The sequence below is a fragment of the Zerene cesonia genome, chromosome 3 (genome assembly GCF_012273895.1).
Source record: "Zerene cesonia ecotype Mississippi chromosome 3, Zerene_cesonia_1.1, whole genome shotgun sequence".
NCBI lineage: Eukaryota > Metazoa > Arthropoda > Insecta > Lepidoptera > Pieridae > Zerene > Zerene cesonia.
In genome coordinates, this window is record NC_052104.1 from 2,186,000 (window position 1) to 2,204,554 (window position 18,555).

General features: G+C 32.7%; 2 protein-coding genes and 1 non-coding gene across 3 annotated transcripts in view; 1 reads left to right on the forward strand and 2 right to left on the reverse strand.

Annotated features, from left to right (window-relative positions):
• Nucleotides 1-3,294, reverse strand: part of LOC119839478 (C3 and PZP-like alpha-2-macroglobulin domain-containing protein 8) — a 160,321-nt gene extending 157,027 nt beyond the window's left edge. Inside the window, exon 1 of the mRNA XM_038365758.1 lies at nucleotides 3,148-3,294. The gene's annotated coding sequence lies outside the window, so the exon portion shown is untranslated. The remainder of the gene's footprint in view (nucleotides 1-3,147) is intronic.
• A 12,078-nt stretch (nucleotides 3,295-15,372) lies between these two features.
• Trnat-agu lies at nucleotides 15,373-15,446 on the forward strand. The gene has a single exon. It is a non-coding gene; the product is annotated as a tRNA-Thr (tRNA).
• A 292-nt stretch (nucleotides 15,447-15,738) lies between these two features.
• Nucleotides 15,739-18,351, reverse strand: LOC119837845 (glutathione S-transferase-like). The gene is made up of 4 exons (XM_038363625.1): nucleotides 18,199-18,351; nucleotides 16,912-17,079; nucleotides 16,393-16,532; nucleotides 15,739-15,906 (listed from the first exon to the last, which is right to left on the reverse strand). Exons 1-4 carry the CDS (start codon nucleotides 18,332-18,334, stop codon nucleotides 15,739-15,741), a joined length of 612 nt encoding a protein of 203 aa, XP_038219553.1. The 5' UTR covers nucleotides 18,335-18,351.
• Nucleotides 18,352-18,555: the final 204 nt, after the last annotated feature.

Below are 18,555 nucleotides of genomic sequence, written 5' to 3' on the forward strand. Positions count from 1 at the left end.
CTTGTAATATTTTTACGATGATGTTTTAAAAATTACGTCTAATTTGTTTATAGAGTTGTTATCGTTTTAATATAAGCTTAAAATATATTAGTAGTTGTATTACTTTGTACCAAATTCCTTCCAAATCGTTTGAGTAGTCATGAAAGAGAGACAGACCGATACGTTTATATGAAACTAGGTAGGGATTGTCGCCTATTATAATATTCAAATCGCAACAATAATTAACAAAATAGCAATCCTAAAATTATATACAATATACAGTAAATAATTTTCTACCAAAGCAACAACTTATTAATCTATCTACTGAAGGCGTAACGTCAGGAATACAAATTCAGATGAAACTCGAAAAATTAGATAGCTATTCATTAAACGAGGTATTATAAAGAACAATTCTCAAAACATCGCAGCTTCGATTTTCTGAAGACGAATTTACGATCTAACAATTGTCTAACCGCATTCAATCTAGTTCAGTTCAATGCCAAACCCTTCCGAAAATTCTTATCTCTTATCTCGGAACTTAGTTGAGCGTTGAATTTTTAACGTCGGTCAGAAGTTCCCCCCAGTGAGATTGGGGCGAGTCGCTCCTTAAATATTCAGGGACTAAAATGACCCCGTGTTTATGCACAGTCAGCAATAAAAAGGAATGTTTAAATTTTTAAAAGAATGCTTACGTTTTACGACTCTACGACTGCTGGTTTGTTTTAATTGTGTCAATTGAGTCTGCTGCTATGAACTAGAAGTTAGAAAACTCGATATGCTTACGTGCAAAACAACTAAACCGATTTGTGTGTCGAGATAGACAATAGACTGTATTATCTTTAAGACAATTTTTTTACCATGTATGTGTAGCCACGGGCTATAGCTAGTCTTCAATAAAACCAACTTCGACCATGTATTCCTAACCCAAAAACTAGCAATAAAATATATTTCAAAACAACCGTTTCATCACGTACGAACGAACCTATTTCGCGGAGAGCATACAAAATACTAAAACATATTTATCTAACAAAAACAGTTGGTGTATGAAAGAACGTCGGTAATGCTGCAAAAACAATTCCCTCGAAGATATGACCTCTTATATTTTCCTTTTTGTTTTTCTTTCACGATCATACCACGTCTCCACTGTATTAGGCCTTTGTCGATTTTTGTTCGGCTCCATAATCACATGGACTAATCTCATGGGGAGATGTATGGGTAAAGAATGATAATGTATTATAAATTTCAGGATTCATTTTGTATAAATTTACGCTACGCTACGTATACTGATATTTATCTAAGTTGTTCGAGAAAAAATATGAAAATGTGAGTTAAAATATTTTATTAATACATGTACATACAGATACAGAATAACATTCAACAAATATTAAAACTTTTTGTCTAAATAATTGTTCTTTGTATATTCTAATTATTATTATTTATTTTTTTTTTATATACGATAGGGAAGCGCTTGACCATGATCTCGCCTGATGGTAAGTTGAGATGTGGTTGAGGATTTTATATTATATTATACAAGTAATTGCTAACACTGCTTTAGTTTAGCAATTGTTACGAAGAGCAAACATTTTTGTATGCCAAGTTTACTATCAAAGAGAGCGATAGCTTTTTGAATAGCTTTAGATGTCTTAAAATTAATGAAGAATATTTATTTAGTGTAACGTTAGTCTCGCAAAATTACCAATAATTCGTAGAATTAAATTAATTATATACATTCTAATTGTGCTGTAATAACATATTATGCTATTGTATATTATAAGACCGTGTGTTAATTGTTAATGATTACAATACTCTCTAATACGAAGGCCTTATTACAATGTAATTAGTAATTTGATTTCAGGTCAATAATTGTTGTGTGTGGTGTATAAGAAATCACCAATAGTTGTTACGAATCTATACATAAGTTTCCATAGAACACATTATATAAAACATTTTCTGTAATTTGTTGTTAATGAATCAAATGGTAGAAGAAAATGAAAGATCAAAGGGTCTGGTAAAAATATTAACAAAACGATGTTAACAATGATTCATATGTGAGATGAAGTGCTGACCAAGCAGGCATATAATACTTCGCCCCAAGTTAGCTTTGCTATTCATGTGATGCATCCAGTGCTTTGAGACCACGCTTGTGACAGTGATGTGCTTTGGTATATATGTAGATAATTAATTTAATCAATATGTAAATTGAATCTATATTTTAATATTTCTAAACACTATTTATCTTCGATTCGGACATAATAAAAGAAATATTTACTACATTGAATAAGCTAAAATGATTAGTTTAAATAAACAACGACCGCTTAAAGATTATATAAAGAACTCACAAAAATACCAGCTTTCATATAAAAATAATAATAATAATAAATCTTTATTTCTTAGGTTTTTACACCAGTGGATTGTGGCAATATAATCAATAAGATCCACACAGCAAAAAGTTATGATTAGAACAAAAAAATATAATCTAATTGAGAGCTTCCTCTTTTTCACAAGTCAATATGAATTTAACTAATGAAACAACATTGAATAAAATTTGAAATCAAATTGCCCCTTTCGCATTAAAATGTTAAAACAAAATATCAGTTACATAAATACGCGTTTCTTCAACTGGCGCTAACAATGTTACAATTGTTAAAATAATTCAAACCGGCTTGAGTATTGTTTGCCGTTAATGTTTACGCGGCTGTGATAATTATATACGCCTTTTTGCTATAATTTAGTTGCATAATATAAATATTTAAAGCGCCGTTTTGCTTCAGGTCACGACTTTTGTAGTGTTGTACCCGAATAAGCTGACATATATTTTAAATCATAAACCACTAGCCTGCCAAATATTGTGTAGGATATAGACATAAATATATTTCTACACGAATGTTAAAATATTGCAATTAATACGTAAATTTTTTTCTTAGCTTAATAAAAAAATTAGCTTAATAAACCTTGCAAAACAATAAACCTTGTTACACAGCGTTTAAATGACGCAATAAAAAATCCCATAACCGGTATAAAGGGAAATATCCTAATAAACGTATAAAATAATTGGCCAAAGACGATACGCAATGACACCCACGAAACAAGTCCTACAGATGAGAAGCTACATATTTCCATTGATAAACAATATAATATACAATTATATTATATTAAAAAAAAACCTACCTTACAACCGTCAGTCAGTCCACAATCACAGCACTAAAGTCAACATCTATTGAATCCTTTTCACAACCGAAACAAATCGCGTAAGATAACGCTATTTATGTCAAGGTCTATGCGAGTGCTACGGCGAAACGTCCGCCACGTAGCGGGTCTACGACACGACAGCCACGTTGCTACGCTATGAGGGGAGATGTGAGGCCAATCGAAGAGAGGCTGCGCGATCTACAGGATGCTCTATTGTGAAAAGCGTGAAATTTTATGTTTGGAAATGTCACCGAATACATAACGCTTTATGAGTGTACAATTTTCTACAGTCATATGACTTTGAAGGAAGGAATAACTTCTTCAGATCTAAATTTAACGAAGTCAGTTAAAAAATACAGAAAAGTAATACTTGCATAAATTACATCTTAATGATAGAAGTGGTATGATGATGAATTTCTTCAGACTTTTTTCTGATAAGCTTATATATAAAAGGTTGCGGATTCGATTAACAAACTTTTAAAATTATTTTTAGATTTACATTCAAATGATTACTGTTCAAACAATAACTACATAGTTTTTAACATTAACTTACCAGCACTTCAAATCCTTAAGCATAACGCAAAAGTAGAGTGTCTTTCAAATATATTGCATTATGTTTATATAAAGTAGATAACAACCCGACTCAAGCAATTGTCCTATGCTCAAACGAGATAGATTTATCGCGACCCCCGTTAGTAAAAGGGAGAAAGAAGATAGGGAAGCGTCAGATTGAATTATTGAAATACATTATATTTTATTTCGCTAATTGACTATTGACGACGATCCTGCTCGTAAACCCTTCTTAGGTTTCATTGAGTCCATTATATTATTTTCTGGGAATAATTCACGGTATCTTTTTCATAAATTTGTGTCTAATACTTGGATGCTTTTTTCAATACATCGTCCCTTTAATATGATATTTGCCTCTTAAAATTATGGAGTTTATAATTTGCCTGCAAAAGGTGCAGAGAAGAAAATCAATTTTGTTTAAAATTAATTTAAAAGAGAAACGGAAAATGTATCTGTATCATAAAAAGCTTTTAGTAAACAATATAAACTGTGTAAAATAGCGAACATTTTACCCTGTACTAAATTATTACTTCTATATTATTCTTGCTTAATAATTATTGGACGTGTTTCATAAAGTCTATATTTGCGTTACAATAGTAAGGGGCGTAGAATTCTTTATTTCTTATACGGTATTGATGTTCCACTTCTAAAAGTTTTAGTAGTATTTTTTGTGAATATTACACACAGTAGCCGCTCCCTCGCTCAAGACAAAATAAAATATAGCCTATGACACTTATATACAACGTAGATTTCCATTGTTCTTTTTTAATGCATCATTAGATGCAAGGATTATTCACTACGACATCACCAATTTACAAATTCACAAACTATAGATACTAAGGAAATTCGAGTAGATTGAAAAGGATTAACGTTAATTTATTGGTATAATTTAATCATATGATTCAAACATTATCCTTGTATATTGGCTTGTAGGTAATATGTTATATAAGTTGTATACTAAAGGTCAACAATCACTGTAATTAGCCATTCACCCTGCTATGTTTGAATAGGACAACTATTGAGACTGTATGGTTGTTTAAATTTGATGCTTGTCTTAGAATATCCAATGAGAGGTATTTTAATAGAGAAAAGATGAAATATGCATTCAATCAAGTGTATTCTGTTATAACCTCATTACCAATATATTTAAGAATGATTTTTCTTCGCGATTATTCCGTTTTAAAGCATTTAATTATAGTGCAATGGCTAATTTCCCATTTTGCAAAACTTCAAAATTCGTAAAAGTATATATAGTAGCCTTATATGGGTATATCTTTTTGCCAAAAATCGCAATAAATTATGATCGTTTAATTTTTATAGCATTCAAAGAGGCTTGACGCTGGAACGGCTCGGCGAAGTGACGCAGGTTCGAATCTCGAATGGAGATCATTTTTTTTCTATTCTTTAAAATAATCTCAAAAATTAACGAAATTATTGATAGTTTCAAGTGTCAAACTACCACAAACATAAAGACAAAAAAAAATACGAAAGACAAAGAATACGATATAACTCAAAAGAATTAAAGTATATTCCTGAAACCCTTATGAATATTTTTCAAGTATTTCTGTTTTTCTGACAACACCAAAAGTATAACATACGTCAAATCTATTCAATTTTACACCATCACAAGCACACAAAACGATTCAAATACATCATAAATAACTCATTGAAACATCAATCCCCAAGCTACGAAATGCATCAATGTACATGACAGACCCTTGTACATGGTATGATGGGAATTAAGGGGTCTGTCAATCGGTTATGTATTAATAGGGATGAGCTATGGACTGCTAATGATGTAATAAATGTACCGATTTGTAGACAGATGAATTTCTATTATACCAGGATTCGGGTGGCTAATGCTGACTTTGATTAATGTGTTCTGTTTTGAGGACTTTATTATTGTTGCTATGGCGCTATACACGAATGGATTTTTAATATCTTAATGTGGGAGTCGGGCACGCTTCGGCACAAATTAGGCCAGACCGGGGAACTACCACACTTCCACAGAGATGCTACCCGGCGGGTATTTCCCGTATGCTACTGTGAGGGGGCCCGGTCTATTTTCCTCACCCTTCCCAAAGCATTACTTTTTTTCAGTCATCAATTCTTCCCTTACCCTTTAGAGAGGGTAGTACACTCGCACTACCTCAGCAAGTGTTCATTGGTGGTGGTGATTGCTTACCATTAGGCGAACCAACAGATCAGTTGCCCACTATGACAAAAAAAAATATTATTTACTTATACTAATATATCTCAATATTATTGATAGAAAAAAATGTTTAATTTCATGTCATTTAATTATGTATTTTCTTGTATTTCACTTAATGCGAGTATTTATTCATTTAGAAAAGACTTTTTAACGCGATTTATTCATTACAATTAATTTAACCCGACCTTTCCATCAATTTACTGCGAGCATGTATTATATATTACAATTATTAAATGCAAAAAAAAGTTACCGATGTCCCTAAAGAGGGAGGTTTCAACTGAAGTCTTAAATGGGACCAAATAAAAAAAGTCCCCATAAAACACAATAGGAATCACATTAATCGATTTAAAGCTCACGAAGTTAACAAGTAAAAAACAAAAAAAAAAGAGTACTATGAGAATCTCCTTCTTACTTACATAATAATTGTTAAATATATATAATAAAGACCCTTTGTAATGTATACCTGTACAAGGTTGCCTGCGTAACGGTTGCCTGGTAGAGATGGCTTTTAGCCATAAGTCCGCCATTTGTATACTAGTATTAAGTTGCTTTTGTTAAGTCTATCTATGTTTTATATTTTTTTAAGAGTGCAATAAAGAATAAATAAATGAGGTTGCTTATAATATGTATAATAAAATAAATATATACCTTGCAGCATATGTAAGTATTTTTGTAACATTCTGCAGAAGTTATTTGTACGAAACGGATAGCCAGATCTTGCAAATGAAATACATAGTTTAAACGAAGCGTCATATCTCATCAGACTGAACAAATTAAATTTGTTTCTAACATTCCTCACGCATGAACATCTGAGGCCGGAAAATTAGATGGGGAGAAAAAATTGCAGCGAGTGGCGGCGTTTTGTTTGTATAGAAATGTATCCAATGGTTGAAATAGAAATATGAGACTTTTAACAGTTAATAGAATCGAGCTTCGTTATTTGAGGTGGGTTTGGAGCTTAGAAATATTTTTATTATGGTTTCGTTAGCCATTGGAGTTCTGGATTGCAATAGTGTAACTACTACTACTCGAGCAATACGTCAGATGAAATAAAAATAGCACACTCCTGCGACTTTAATATTATTTAACACGTGATATTATTTGTTGTTAAAATGAAAGGTGATAAGATAAGTTCTAATTTCGGAAAAATGAGTGGACATAGATGTTTACACCTTGATTTAAACAATTTTTATATTTTCTTGTGTTTGATTTTACACGAGTATTATAACATTTAGAAATTAAAAACTTTTTAACGGATTTTAAACGAGATTTATTGATTATATTATTGATTTTAAACGAGATTTATTGATTATGTTAACCCGACATTTCGAACACTTTACAGCGATCGTGGTCCCCCCATGACCACGTGAATTAATCGCGTTTAAAATCCGTTAAAAAGTTTCTAATTTCTAAACTTTTTATATATAACATACACGTTACGATACCCTTTGTTTGTGAAGTCGGTTCAAGATAGGTTGAGGCACTCATCGTAAAGAATCATATTGTAAATATAGCATCAATATTCTAAGTGGGTGTCGTAACAAACCCTTTGGAAGCGTGACCCAATTTGTAATTTGTCTCCCTCTCTATTTTACACATACTCACACACACACACACACACACGAACATAATACTTTCATAAGCTTGAATAAAATATAAGTTTCTTCCTAGCAAAACTAAAACATTTAATATAGGAAATTTTCTATTCTTTCAAAAAAAATTCCCAATTATAAAAGCATTTCAATGCTATAAAACCAAAAATTACATTTAATTTAGTATTATAAAATGATGTATTACTAGACGCTCGTCCGGTTTCGCTCGGATATCAAGATTCCTGTTTTATCCCAAGTGAGCGATCGGGATAAAAAATATTCTATCACCCAAGTTAGCTCATATCCTGACTGTATATCAAATTTCATCCAAATCCGTTCAGTAGTTTCAGCGTGATTGACGAACAAACATCCAAACAAACAAACTTTCACATTTATAATATAAGTATGATTGTGTATCAACGTATGCTTTCATGTAATTATTTATAATTATATTCTAAGCCAAAAGCTATTTACTTACGCAGATAAACTTTATGGATACCTGCATTTAAACTAAAATTTTCTCGAATATTAAACATCTATTTAGCCGTTCGTAATTACAAAATCAATGAAATATCATCCCCCGACACTTGTAAACTCAATGAACACTGATATAAAGAAACTAGAATGAACTTGTAGTCAATTAAAAAATATTTTCAATTTCTATAGAAGTATCCGTAGGTTTTACACGGTCTCTGAATATAAACTAAACTTATCACTACATCCTCCTATATCTCTTCTATCCTATCTATATCTCTTACGGGTCTCATCTAACGTTCCCATCCCTGGCACAATCGTGCCAGGGATGGGAACTGATGGATCGTGCCAGGGATGGGAACTGGTGGGATGGGTTCTGCACTGGTACCTGATTAGGTACCAGTGCAGAATTGAGAAATAAATTCAGTAGTAAAAGCCCTCTGGCGTTTTACAGTGCATGTGCGTCATGCAGCTAACAGATCTACGAGCCCTTGTTAAATTGTCAGTCACATATAGCCTATTTATAATGTATTATATAAGTTTAAAAACGTTTAAAGTAAAATTAAAAAACGCTGAATTTCTGTGAATTTCGATAGTTATATCCCAAATTATCCAGCAAAATTTTTGTAAATGCATTTGTTGCATATAAATTCCTTGAGAATTTCTCTTGTATCCGTTCCATGGTATTCATGTTGTACCAATATTTCTACCTCCATATTAAAGTACGAGTAAGTATATTGTTATGTTTGATTTTCCGCGAGTATTTCACAATTAGATATCAAAGACTTATTAACGGGGAAACCGAGTCAGTTTCTCTGGAACATATTATAACAAATTATATAATGAATAAATCGCTTTAAAAATCCTATACAAAGTCTCCAATTTCTATTCCTTTATGTAATAATGGAGCGTTTTATGAATCTTAACATTTCACCCATAAATATAGCCCCAAACGCCATATTACCACATAGCTCTTTACTGTAATATTATTTTATGCAGTTTGTCTATATTCTCAAGTACAGGAATACGATAATTCATCCAAGAATTACAATCCAGTTATGTAACTGGATTCGCGGTCTGCTTTAAAATGCAGTGCGATAATGAGAGAGTATTAAGAAAGTGTGTAGACGATACAGATGCGATCCAGCACTCAACTGAATTCCCGCTAGACCACTGAAATAATAGGAACTACTTAAACGGATCTGCTGTATTCGAAAATATAACTTAAATAAATATATTTTAGTACATCCAGTAATTATATTGCAGTGTCAAAACTTGTACGGAAGTTGTTTGCAATTAAAATTCACTTCAGCGCACTTCCAAACCCCAAATGTATTATGTAAAGAATCCTTAGGCGTTGGATCTTATAATACTAGTTTTATTGTTGTTATTGCTATTACATATATTTTGATCTATCAAATTATTGTACCGATTTTTGATATTATTTTTAATACGAACTAACATACAAGTGACATATTTTACGTTTATAGTATTGTTTTTCTTCATTTATTATTTTTATTTTAAAAATCGTTCATACACGTAAAGATACTATAATTAATTATTAAAAATGATGGCGACAATAACATTAATTTAAACAGTTTAATTTTGCCTTAATATCAAAAATGTTCCTGTCCATTACGAAAGCAAGTATATCTATAACTCATGTGTTATTCTGGTACATAAACTACACGTAGGTACAAATGTCATCAAAATCCATTCAGTGAGCTTCGCGTGAAAGAGTAACAAACACAGCTCACATATTATTATATCTATCCATCCTCATAAACTGTTGTAATATTAGTTGCATCGTAGTAGTTGTATCATATTTAGGAACCTTCAATGAATTTGAGACACTAGAAAACATTTTTATTTCATTCATATCTCAATTGCGTCGCCTTGTCCCTTATTGCTATTCACATTAGGTCCAAAATATTTAGTATAGAGATCCTTAAATTGATTATAAACGTTCTGTGCATCAATCTTCGGATTAACATCCGTATTCTTGTACCTATGGCCGCAGTAACAGACGTGGTCCTTGCCGCAGAATGCTGGTTTCCCTTCTACCATACATTTTCGTATGCAGGATCTGGCAACTTCGAGATTTGGGCAGAAATGTGCAATGTGATGACGGACTGTAGGTCGTATAGCGTATTGGAGCGTTTCTACAGAGTTCTCCGATATATCTGGGGTTCTTTCTAGAAAATATGAAGATATATGTGTTGATGATTCGTGTGCAAGCTAAGTTGTTACTTTTATATCCTTTATTAATAGTGAAAAATGTACATGTCGTTTTTACTAGAAGTCAAATGTTTATTTATTAGTAGGTAAACTAAAAATAAAAAAATAAATTACCTAAATGTTTTGCTTCAAACTACGTTACTATTCTTTCATATTCTCCCTTTGAAATATCATCATCACACAAATTTTTATTTTGGGAGTCGAGCACGCTTCAGCACGAATTGGGCCAGCTCGCACCGGGGAAGTACCACACCCCCACAGAAAACCGGCGTGAAATAATAGCTTGCTATTGTGTTTCGTACGGTGAGTGGGGGAGCCGGAGGCCCATATCCTTTTCCTTACCCTTCTCAGTCCTTTCCTTTATTCCTCTCATCAATCCTTTCTAATAATCCTTTCCCAATCCCTTCCCATTTAAAGCCGGCAATCCATTTGTAGAGACGAAAGGTCTTCAATTGACCTTACGCCTCTCCAAATGTTTATGGGCGGTGGTAGCGCTTACCATCAGGCGACCCACCAGCTCCATTGTCGACTATGACATTAAAAAAAAAAATCTAGAACAACCTATAAAACTGTACACTAAAGCTCATTCGTTCGGCTAAATTTCTTTAATTACAGTCATGAGATGATACAGACATATTTAAATTTTGGTGTGAGGTTTTACGGCTTTTGTTTTACCATTAAAATGCTTGACTGTTTTGTTATCAATGAATAAGCAATATTTTGGAATATATTAACTAAATCAAATTACCAGCATTCGCTTCTTTAATGGAGAAGCAATAACATTTTCCATCAATGCACACTCCATTTTTATTATTACATTCAATTTGACAGTACATTTTGGACAGGTGGTCACACGTCTCCGTAGATCGTAGCGAAGCACTGAAGTAATAGTCCATGTCAAATTGTGCTGAAATTTATCAATTTATATAAAAAATATTCCATTTATATAACTTTTATTAACACCCTTTTTCATCACACTAGTCTTAATATATATACATTACGTGATTCGTTGTTATACTTTTTATCTCGATGAAATGCTTGGGATAAAACAGGAATTTTGATATCCGGACGGAGACAGGACGAGCGTCTAGTATAAAATAAAGTATGTTTAGAAACTTACACTTTGGCTTCCCTGCGTTAATAATAATAAAAAATGAACAGAATAGAACTAAATCTCGAACGTGCATTTCGACGTTCAGTAGATTCGTGCTGATTCCGTTAAATGAATGTTTTAATTGATTTTTCACTTAAATTAATGAGTTCACAGTAAATATTGAAGTTGATTGCCTTTTATACTCAATCTTAAGGAATTTTGCGTATTTATTGAAATAAATCCTGTGGTTTTCAATCTTTTAGTACTGTCTGAAACAACGTAATATTTCTTTATACTAACGACTTAAGACTTTTAATTAATCGTGTCCGAAATTTACAAGAACCGTTATTTTTAATTGTGAATAACATTTCGTATGTTTTCTCTGACCGCCTCCTTGGTACAATGGTTAACGCATGAGCGTAAAACCGAGGGGTCTTGAGTTCAATTCCCGGTGGCGAGGCACAAAAAAAAATATCTCGGTCTGGCAGGACACAGAAGGTTGATCACCTACTTGTCCTTGATCACCTACTTGTAAAGAAAATCGATCAGTGAAATAGATGTACATCATCTGCCCCATACCCCACTAGGGGACACGGGAACATGTGTGGACATGTTTTCTCTGTAATTTAAAATAGCCTTAAAACCCAGACGTATATGTTTTTGTATACTACAATATCAAAACATATTATCATTAGCAAAAAAAGGAACACAAGTAATATAAATGTTTTGTGAAATAACGATACGATGAAGATGGTAATATGACCATTAATGGAAGCTATATAAATAAATGCAATCTCCAGAGACAAGTCTCAATACGTAAGCAGTTGTACATAGTACAATCCCTAGTTTCTACTTTTCCTTCCTTCTCGTATAAGTCCCTGAACGGAAACTGATGTTAGACAATGCCAACTTAACTCCAATTATATAGATGTCTCAACGAGTCTCGAGTGGTTAAAACTTCATTTCCTTATTGAACGCAGTGTTTCTTTCAAAAGCGCAATTGTGGGGTTTAAATATAAGACGACTTCATGACAACGAATATTCATAAAATATTTTACGTCCAGAGACCGGAAATATTAAAGATAGCTTTACTTTTACGTCCAGAGACCGGAAATATTAAAGATAGCTAAAGCGATAGCTTCATGGCAACGAATATTAATAATACATTTGACGCTCAGAGACCAGAAACATAACAAAAACTTATAACGCCTCTTAGTAACAGTAAAAGATCAAATCGCGAAATATATGTTATATTAATGAAGATTATTACGATGTGTAGTGCAATCATAGATAGATTACATGCCAAAATTCGTGTCATGACCGCCATGCTATTCGACCATGACGTTTACCAAAACAACTTGGAAGGTGGTAACTGAAACAATTACAAGAAAAGTCATACGAACATCGCTGCACGGTCACTTCGGTCGCTAAAAATATTAATAAAATGCTTCCGTCGGGTGCAGTTAGAAATATGTAAAATATAAAAGCAGTATAAATAGACCTGCTTTGTTAAACTATTATTTATTCAGAGCTATTATGGCTAATAGTAAACACAGAGTAAAAACCTACGCACTAAGTGATATTGTGACAGCCTATAAGTGAATTTCATAAACAGATTAGCGAAATCCATTTTTTTAAAAAAGAAGGAAGTTTTACATGTACGTAACATAAAAAACGGAGGAAAGGTGTTTTACTCCGAATTTAGCGCGTGCGAAGCTATTACATAACATAAATAACCACAACCCTCAATAATAAATAGAGTAATTAAAAATAGTCTTTTATTTATTGTCTCAACCACTCGCCCTGGCTTCGTATAGTCTATTTTACTCGGTGAAGATGGACCTTTCTAATGGAGAAAAATTTTGAAATCTGTCAAGAAGAATTTGTGTGACAGCATTACAAATATAGAAAATAAAACACCAATGCATAGACCTTCATAGTATTAATGTAGATATATTATGATAATTAGATAAATTTAAATAGAATATCATCATATAAATAATAACATAAATCAACATATTCCAAAAAAGTTACACTCAGTGTTTGGGTAAGACTTCTAAAGTATACTTTATGAGTTGGATCATAAATATACTAGTCATCACTCCAGGCTCCTCTTCGGAAACTGGAAAAGGAGACACTATCACTTACACATAAGGAGGCTTTCTAATGGTAAAACATTTTCTAGTAGTAGATTACCACTCACAACCTCTCCGTCTTATATCTCTTCGTCTTATAATTATAAATGAAACACATAATGACTTATATTTACTCGCAAACCTTTAAACAAATCGTTATTTTCATCTAATATACACACAATAGAGAGGAAGATTATATGAAAAAAATTACCTCAATATACACTCCTCATTACAGACAGAAAGCCGTCGTCAGAAACAAAACGAAAAATATTATCGCTTTAATTTCATGGTAATTATGAGAAGAAAGGCTTCACCGGCTAACAAGCCGGTATTGTTCTTACAACCTCATAGACATTGAAAAGACTCGTTAACCGACCATGAAAAAGCTAACTACGCCATTTTTTGCAAAGGATTTTATAACTAAATCGAGGAATAGCTCCGGCAAACAAATTATTCGTTCATGATATAATGAAGGTTTATGTACGATATTATATTGATAACTTTTTGTACATTTTATGGCGAAAGAAAAATAGTTTTAATGTCTAATATTATGTTCTTTATCGATCTATTTCTGTGATCCAAATGTATAATCGAATAGACACATCAGTACCTGTTAAAATTACTTGTCAAAATTTATGTGACTAAATAATCAATTCGTCTTGTTCATTGTTTGGATAAAATTTTAAAAATGCACTTAAATAATAGTGACTAGATCATCTAAGAGTACTAAATCACAGATTTTTTTATGTTTTGTATTTTAAACTATTAAATTTAATTATTTTTGAAAAGAAATGATAAATCAAATCACGCTGAAAAGGCCCTTTTAATGTTTCATATAACACTAATAACATAATGCATTTTTTATCTACCTTTTCATAAACTATTTTCTTTTCTCTTTATTTAAGGATCTTAGTCGTTCAACGATTATTCTACACGGTTATTTAATTATATAGTGTTTCTTGATTTCAAATGTCAAAAATGTCTCCCTCAATTCATACGCATACAAAGTTTTAGCAACAAACATGGCATTTGCGCGTTAAACCATGGGCTCATTAAAAGTTGTATAGCCCTGTCTAAATCGAATTGAAGCCAGAGAAAGTTTAACAAGAATTTTCCAGAAACTTTTGACGGATCACAAAGCAGGCGAATAACTTTCAAAAAGCAATTAGGGCCAAACTAATTTACCAGTTTTCACCTTGGGGACCAACAATGAGTTGGAATATCTAACAGGATAGAAATACAGATCTTTGAAATCCGGGCTGCAGAACATTCTGCTTTATGTCACAGTTAGATAAACCTTTTTTATGTCTGTACTGGTAGCTATTTTTGTCACAAACGTATTAATAAGGGTTCTGGCATTTTACAGTCTCCCTTGACGTACGATGACGTATTATGTACGTAAGACGACAATTTAAAATGATACGATGCATAAATATAATGCAATAATCAAATGCTTTATACATGAGAATTTTTTAGGCGAATTTTTACTAGGCGGAATTCGAACCTGCGTCATTCGCTGTAACGTAGCAACATCTGACATCTCAGTCAACCGTGAGCCGAATCTTTCGTTGTTTCTTGGATAAAAAAGCAATACTCGTATACGTATCCCACGTTGTCTAAACGCACTTAGATTTAGATATTATTGGAGTAATTTCCTTAACATCTACACGAATAATAACTGAAGTTTCACTGCACTTAAGGCCACTGCAAGATATCTACGAGATCCCTGATCGCCATAGGCTATATATTATGTACCGCGGGCGAAGTCAAGGCACACAAGGCACTGGTACATAATAATATATCGATTTGACATCAAGTCATATTGTTTGTATGTAGGTGTAGTAATAATATACAATTGGTATGAAGCCTTATTTGAGACACGTCGCCGTCGGCACCGTGGCTTAGTTGGTTAAAGCGCCTGTCTAGTAAACAGGAGATCGTGAGTTCGAATCTCACCGGCGCCTTCAACTTTTTTTGGATTCATACTTTAACTATTATACAGTATATTTGATTATTGTTTTCTTTCATTGATTTTGAAAAGCTTAATTGTATATGATTTTACAGTTGTAAGTGTAATTTTAAATACTTCATGCAACATAATTTCTGATTAAATTGAAGGACTAATAAAACAATTGAGACGGTTAAAATAATTTAAATATATTAATTGTTTTTCATTGTAATGTTCTGTATTTTTTGGCAAAATAAATGTCATCTATTCCAAAATCTTTGCAGCTTTTGTATGTTAGTTTAAATAAATTAAAGGTTGTATGGAGCTCTCTTTGCAATATAGTCCTTGACACCGGGCAGTGCTCGTAGTTTGTTAACGAGGTTCACAATCGTGGGGTATTTTGTGTGGATTTCTGAACCCAGGAATAAGTTGCTTGCTTCGATGATACCAAGTAGGATGAAGTCGGCCCAGCTTAACTGAAACGATAAATGGAATATAATTAATTATATATAAATATTTATTATAACACTAAAATATTTTTTGTGCCTCAGTAAGGGTACTAAGGTTACTTAATAACAACTTAGTAGATACTAAGGCACAAAAAAATATGTTTTAGTGATAGTTTTAATAATGTTATTTCACGTGAGATTATACGTAGATTTTAGACCAGATCCAAATCAGAATAAAAAGATAAACACATGAAATTCTGAAATTGTACTGTAAAAATGGAATGTTTGATTAAATCTGTCTATTTAAGGTGGGTTAAGAAGTGTGTCAAGAAATCCCCAAGTGGGAGGTACCACTCCAGGTTCTAGAATGGGACCGAATAATATCAATTGCCTATCAAAAACGAAAAGTCAATGGGCTATAAACAAAAATATAGTCTTATTGAAAATCTACTTCGTTTTCGGGAACTTCGGTCAAAATATAAGCATATTAACTTGTAGATGAATGAAAAATACCTTTTTGCTGAAATGTCCATTGTTCTTTTTCAATTCTTTTTCGAATCTGGAAAAGTAGAAGTTTACTGTTTCTTCTAGAAGTTCCTTCTTAATTGCTTCTTTTTTAGCAGGATCACTCTCTTTGATGTAAGCGAGGACCTCTGAAATAACACACACGTATTAATATAAAATAAAAACCCTTCAAGACTTATCATGTGAATACACACAAGCATATTCCCGTGCGTGAGCACACGCGCACACATTTTTTTTTATGATATAGCGGGCAACTGAGCTGGTGGTTCGCCTGATGGTAAACGATCACCACCGCCCATGAACATTCGCAGAGGCTCAGACCTCTGAGAATGCGCTGCCCGCTTTTAAGGGATAAGGGATAAGGAAAGGATTGATGACTGGAAAGAAGGAATGGACTGGGAAGGGCTAGGAGAAGGAAATAGGCCCCACATAACTGCACACACACACACACAAACTCACAAATACATTGAAACACTGTCTCACACGTGCTCAATTTCAGATACTCACTTGACCAGAAGTCATAAATGTTAAAAACAATAGCGTCAAGTTCTGCCTGGTCCCACGCATCCGCTGGGAGGAGGTTGCTCTGGCTGGCCACGTATCTCGCGATGGCCAGCGATTGGTTCAGTGACTTGCCATTTTCTTCGTATAGAGGGAACTGACCATAAGGCAGAGCTGAAATAATAAAAAACTTGTTTAAAAATAAGGATAAAAGGCTTAAAAATTAAAGGAAAAAATAACAAGCAAAGATAATTGTAAATAGATAATAAGTGACTATCAATTTCTAATGCAATGGTGAAAAGCAGTATATAGATCGAAAGTATATTAGAGCAAGGATAATACTCGTAATATCCACAAATTTTTAAATACTAGAATTTGTATCAGCCCAGGCATTCAACGCAAAAAAACTTAGATGGTGTGAGTAATTGTTTTTATAACTTATGTGGTATCCTGGTATATAAGCTACATCAATTCCAAGAATCATTGAAATTGGTTCAACGGTTCTGCATTAAAGAGTAACAAATATACATATTACATACAGCCATCCATCATCACATACATTTGTATTACGAGTTAGAAGCTTGTCGGGTAACCTAGTACTGCTATATCTTACTAGCTGCGCGCCGCGGTTTCACCCGCATAAGTCCGTATCCCGTAAGAATATCGGGTTAAAAAATTACCTACATGTTATTCCAGTTGTCCAGCTATCTATGTACCAAATTTCATTGCAACCGGTTCAGTAGTTTTTGCGTGAAAGAGCATCAAACACACACACATACTTACTAACTTACTCATTTATAATATTAGGATAGGATTTCTTATCCATCTAGTGAACTCAACAGCCATTATGAGCAATCAGTTGATTGCGTAACTATATCAAAGGCTTGTTATTATACTCAGGATGAGTGAAACAAGTCCTATACTATCCCACAATTTATATGTTTATCTTTACTTTACTGAGAAATTATAACATTTTTAATTATTCGCCCTATGACGCAGCATTTTTAAAAAGTGTCTAGATGTTTTATCATTTATAAAGGTATTAATTTTTCGTTTTATAACATTCAAATGCTTTATAAATAAAAAATTGATCATTACACCAAAAAAAATGATCGAATCCCGCCTTATAATCGATTTTTTTCTCATGTAAAAATTTCTGAAAATATTTATTTATCTTAACATTAACGATGAAAACTTCGCGCAATGTCCAAAGTTTCCTTTTACTGCTATTTTTTTTTTGTTATATTTACTAATCTAGGTTTATTAAAATGAATGAACTTTTCTAATACTTACAGTCCTTAATGCTCTGGATGGGCCATTTCTTAAACTCATATTGGACGTCCTCAAACTTGTGGCCAGCATAATGCAGCATATATCTGATTGGCTCAGCGAGGCCGTTGAAATTGAAATAGTGTAGTTTTCGCGCCATTTTTCACACTTACACTTTTACAGCCACTGAAACAATGAGATGAGGTGAAAAAAAATCTATTTTATATATAAACTTGAAGTCATATGATAAGGGAATTGGGGTTCCTTGATCAATAATTAATTGTATGGTTGAATTCGATTGTCTTTTTCTACTTAATTTTATATGTATTTTTCAACTTGCAATGTTTTCAATTGAATCATAGGCATTATATTTCAAACTTT

Excerpts from the sequence above, each read along its gene's own strand:
- LOC119837845 (XM_038363625.1), bottom strand. The coding sequence starts at position 18,334 with ATGGCGCGAAAACTACACTATTTCAATTTCAACGGCCTCGCTGAGCCA. Across the intron at positions 17,080-18,198 it reads CATCCAGAGCATTAAGGACT|CTCTGCCTTATGGTCAGTTC; the intron begins GTAAGTATTAGA and ends TTATTATTTCAG. Across the intron at positions 16,533-16,911 it reads CATTTATGACTTCTGGTCAA|AGGTCCTCGCTTACATCAAA; the intron begins GTGAGTATCTGA and ends GTGTTATTTCAG.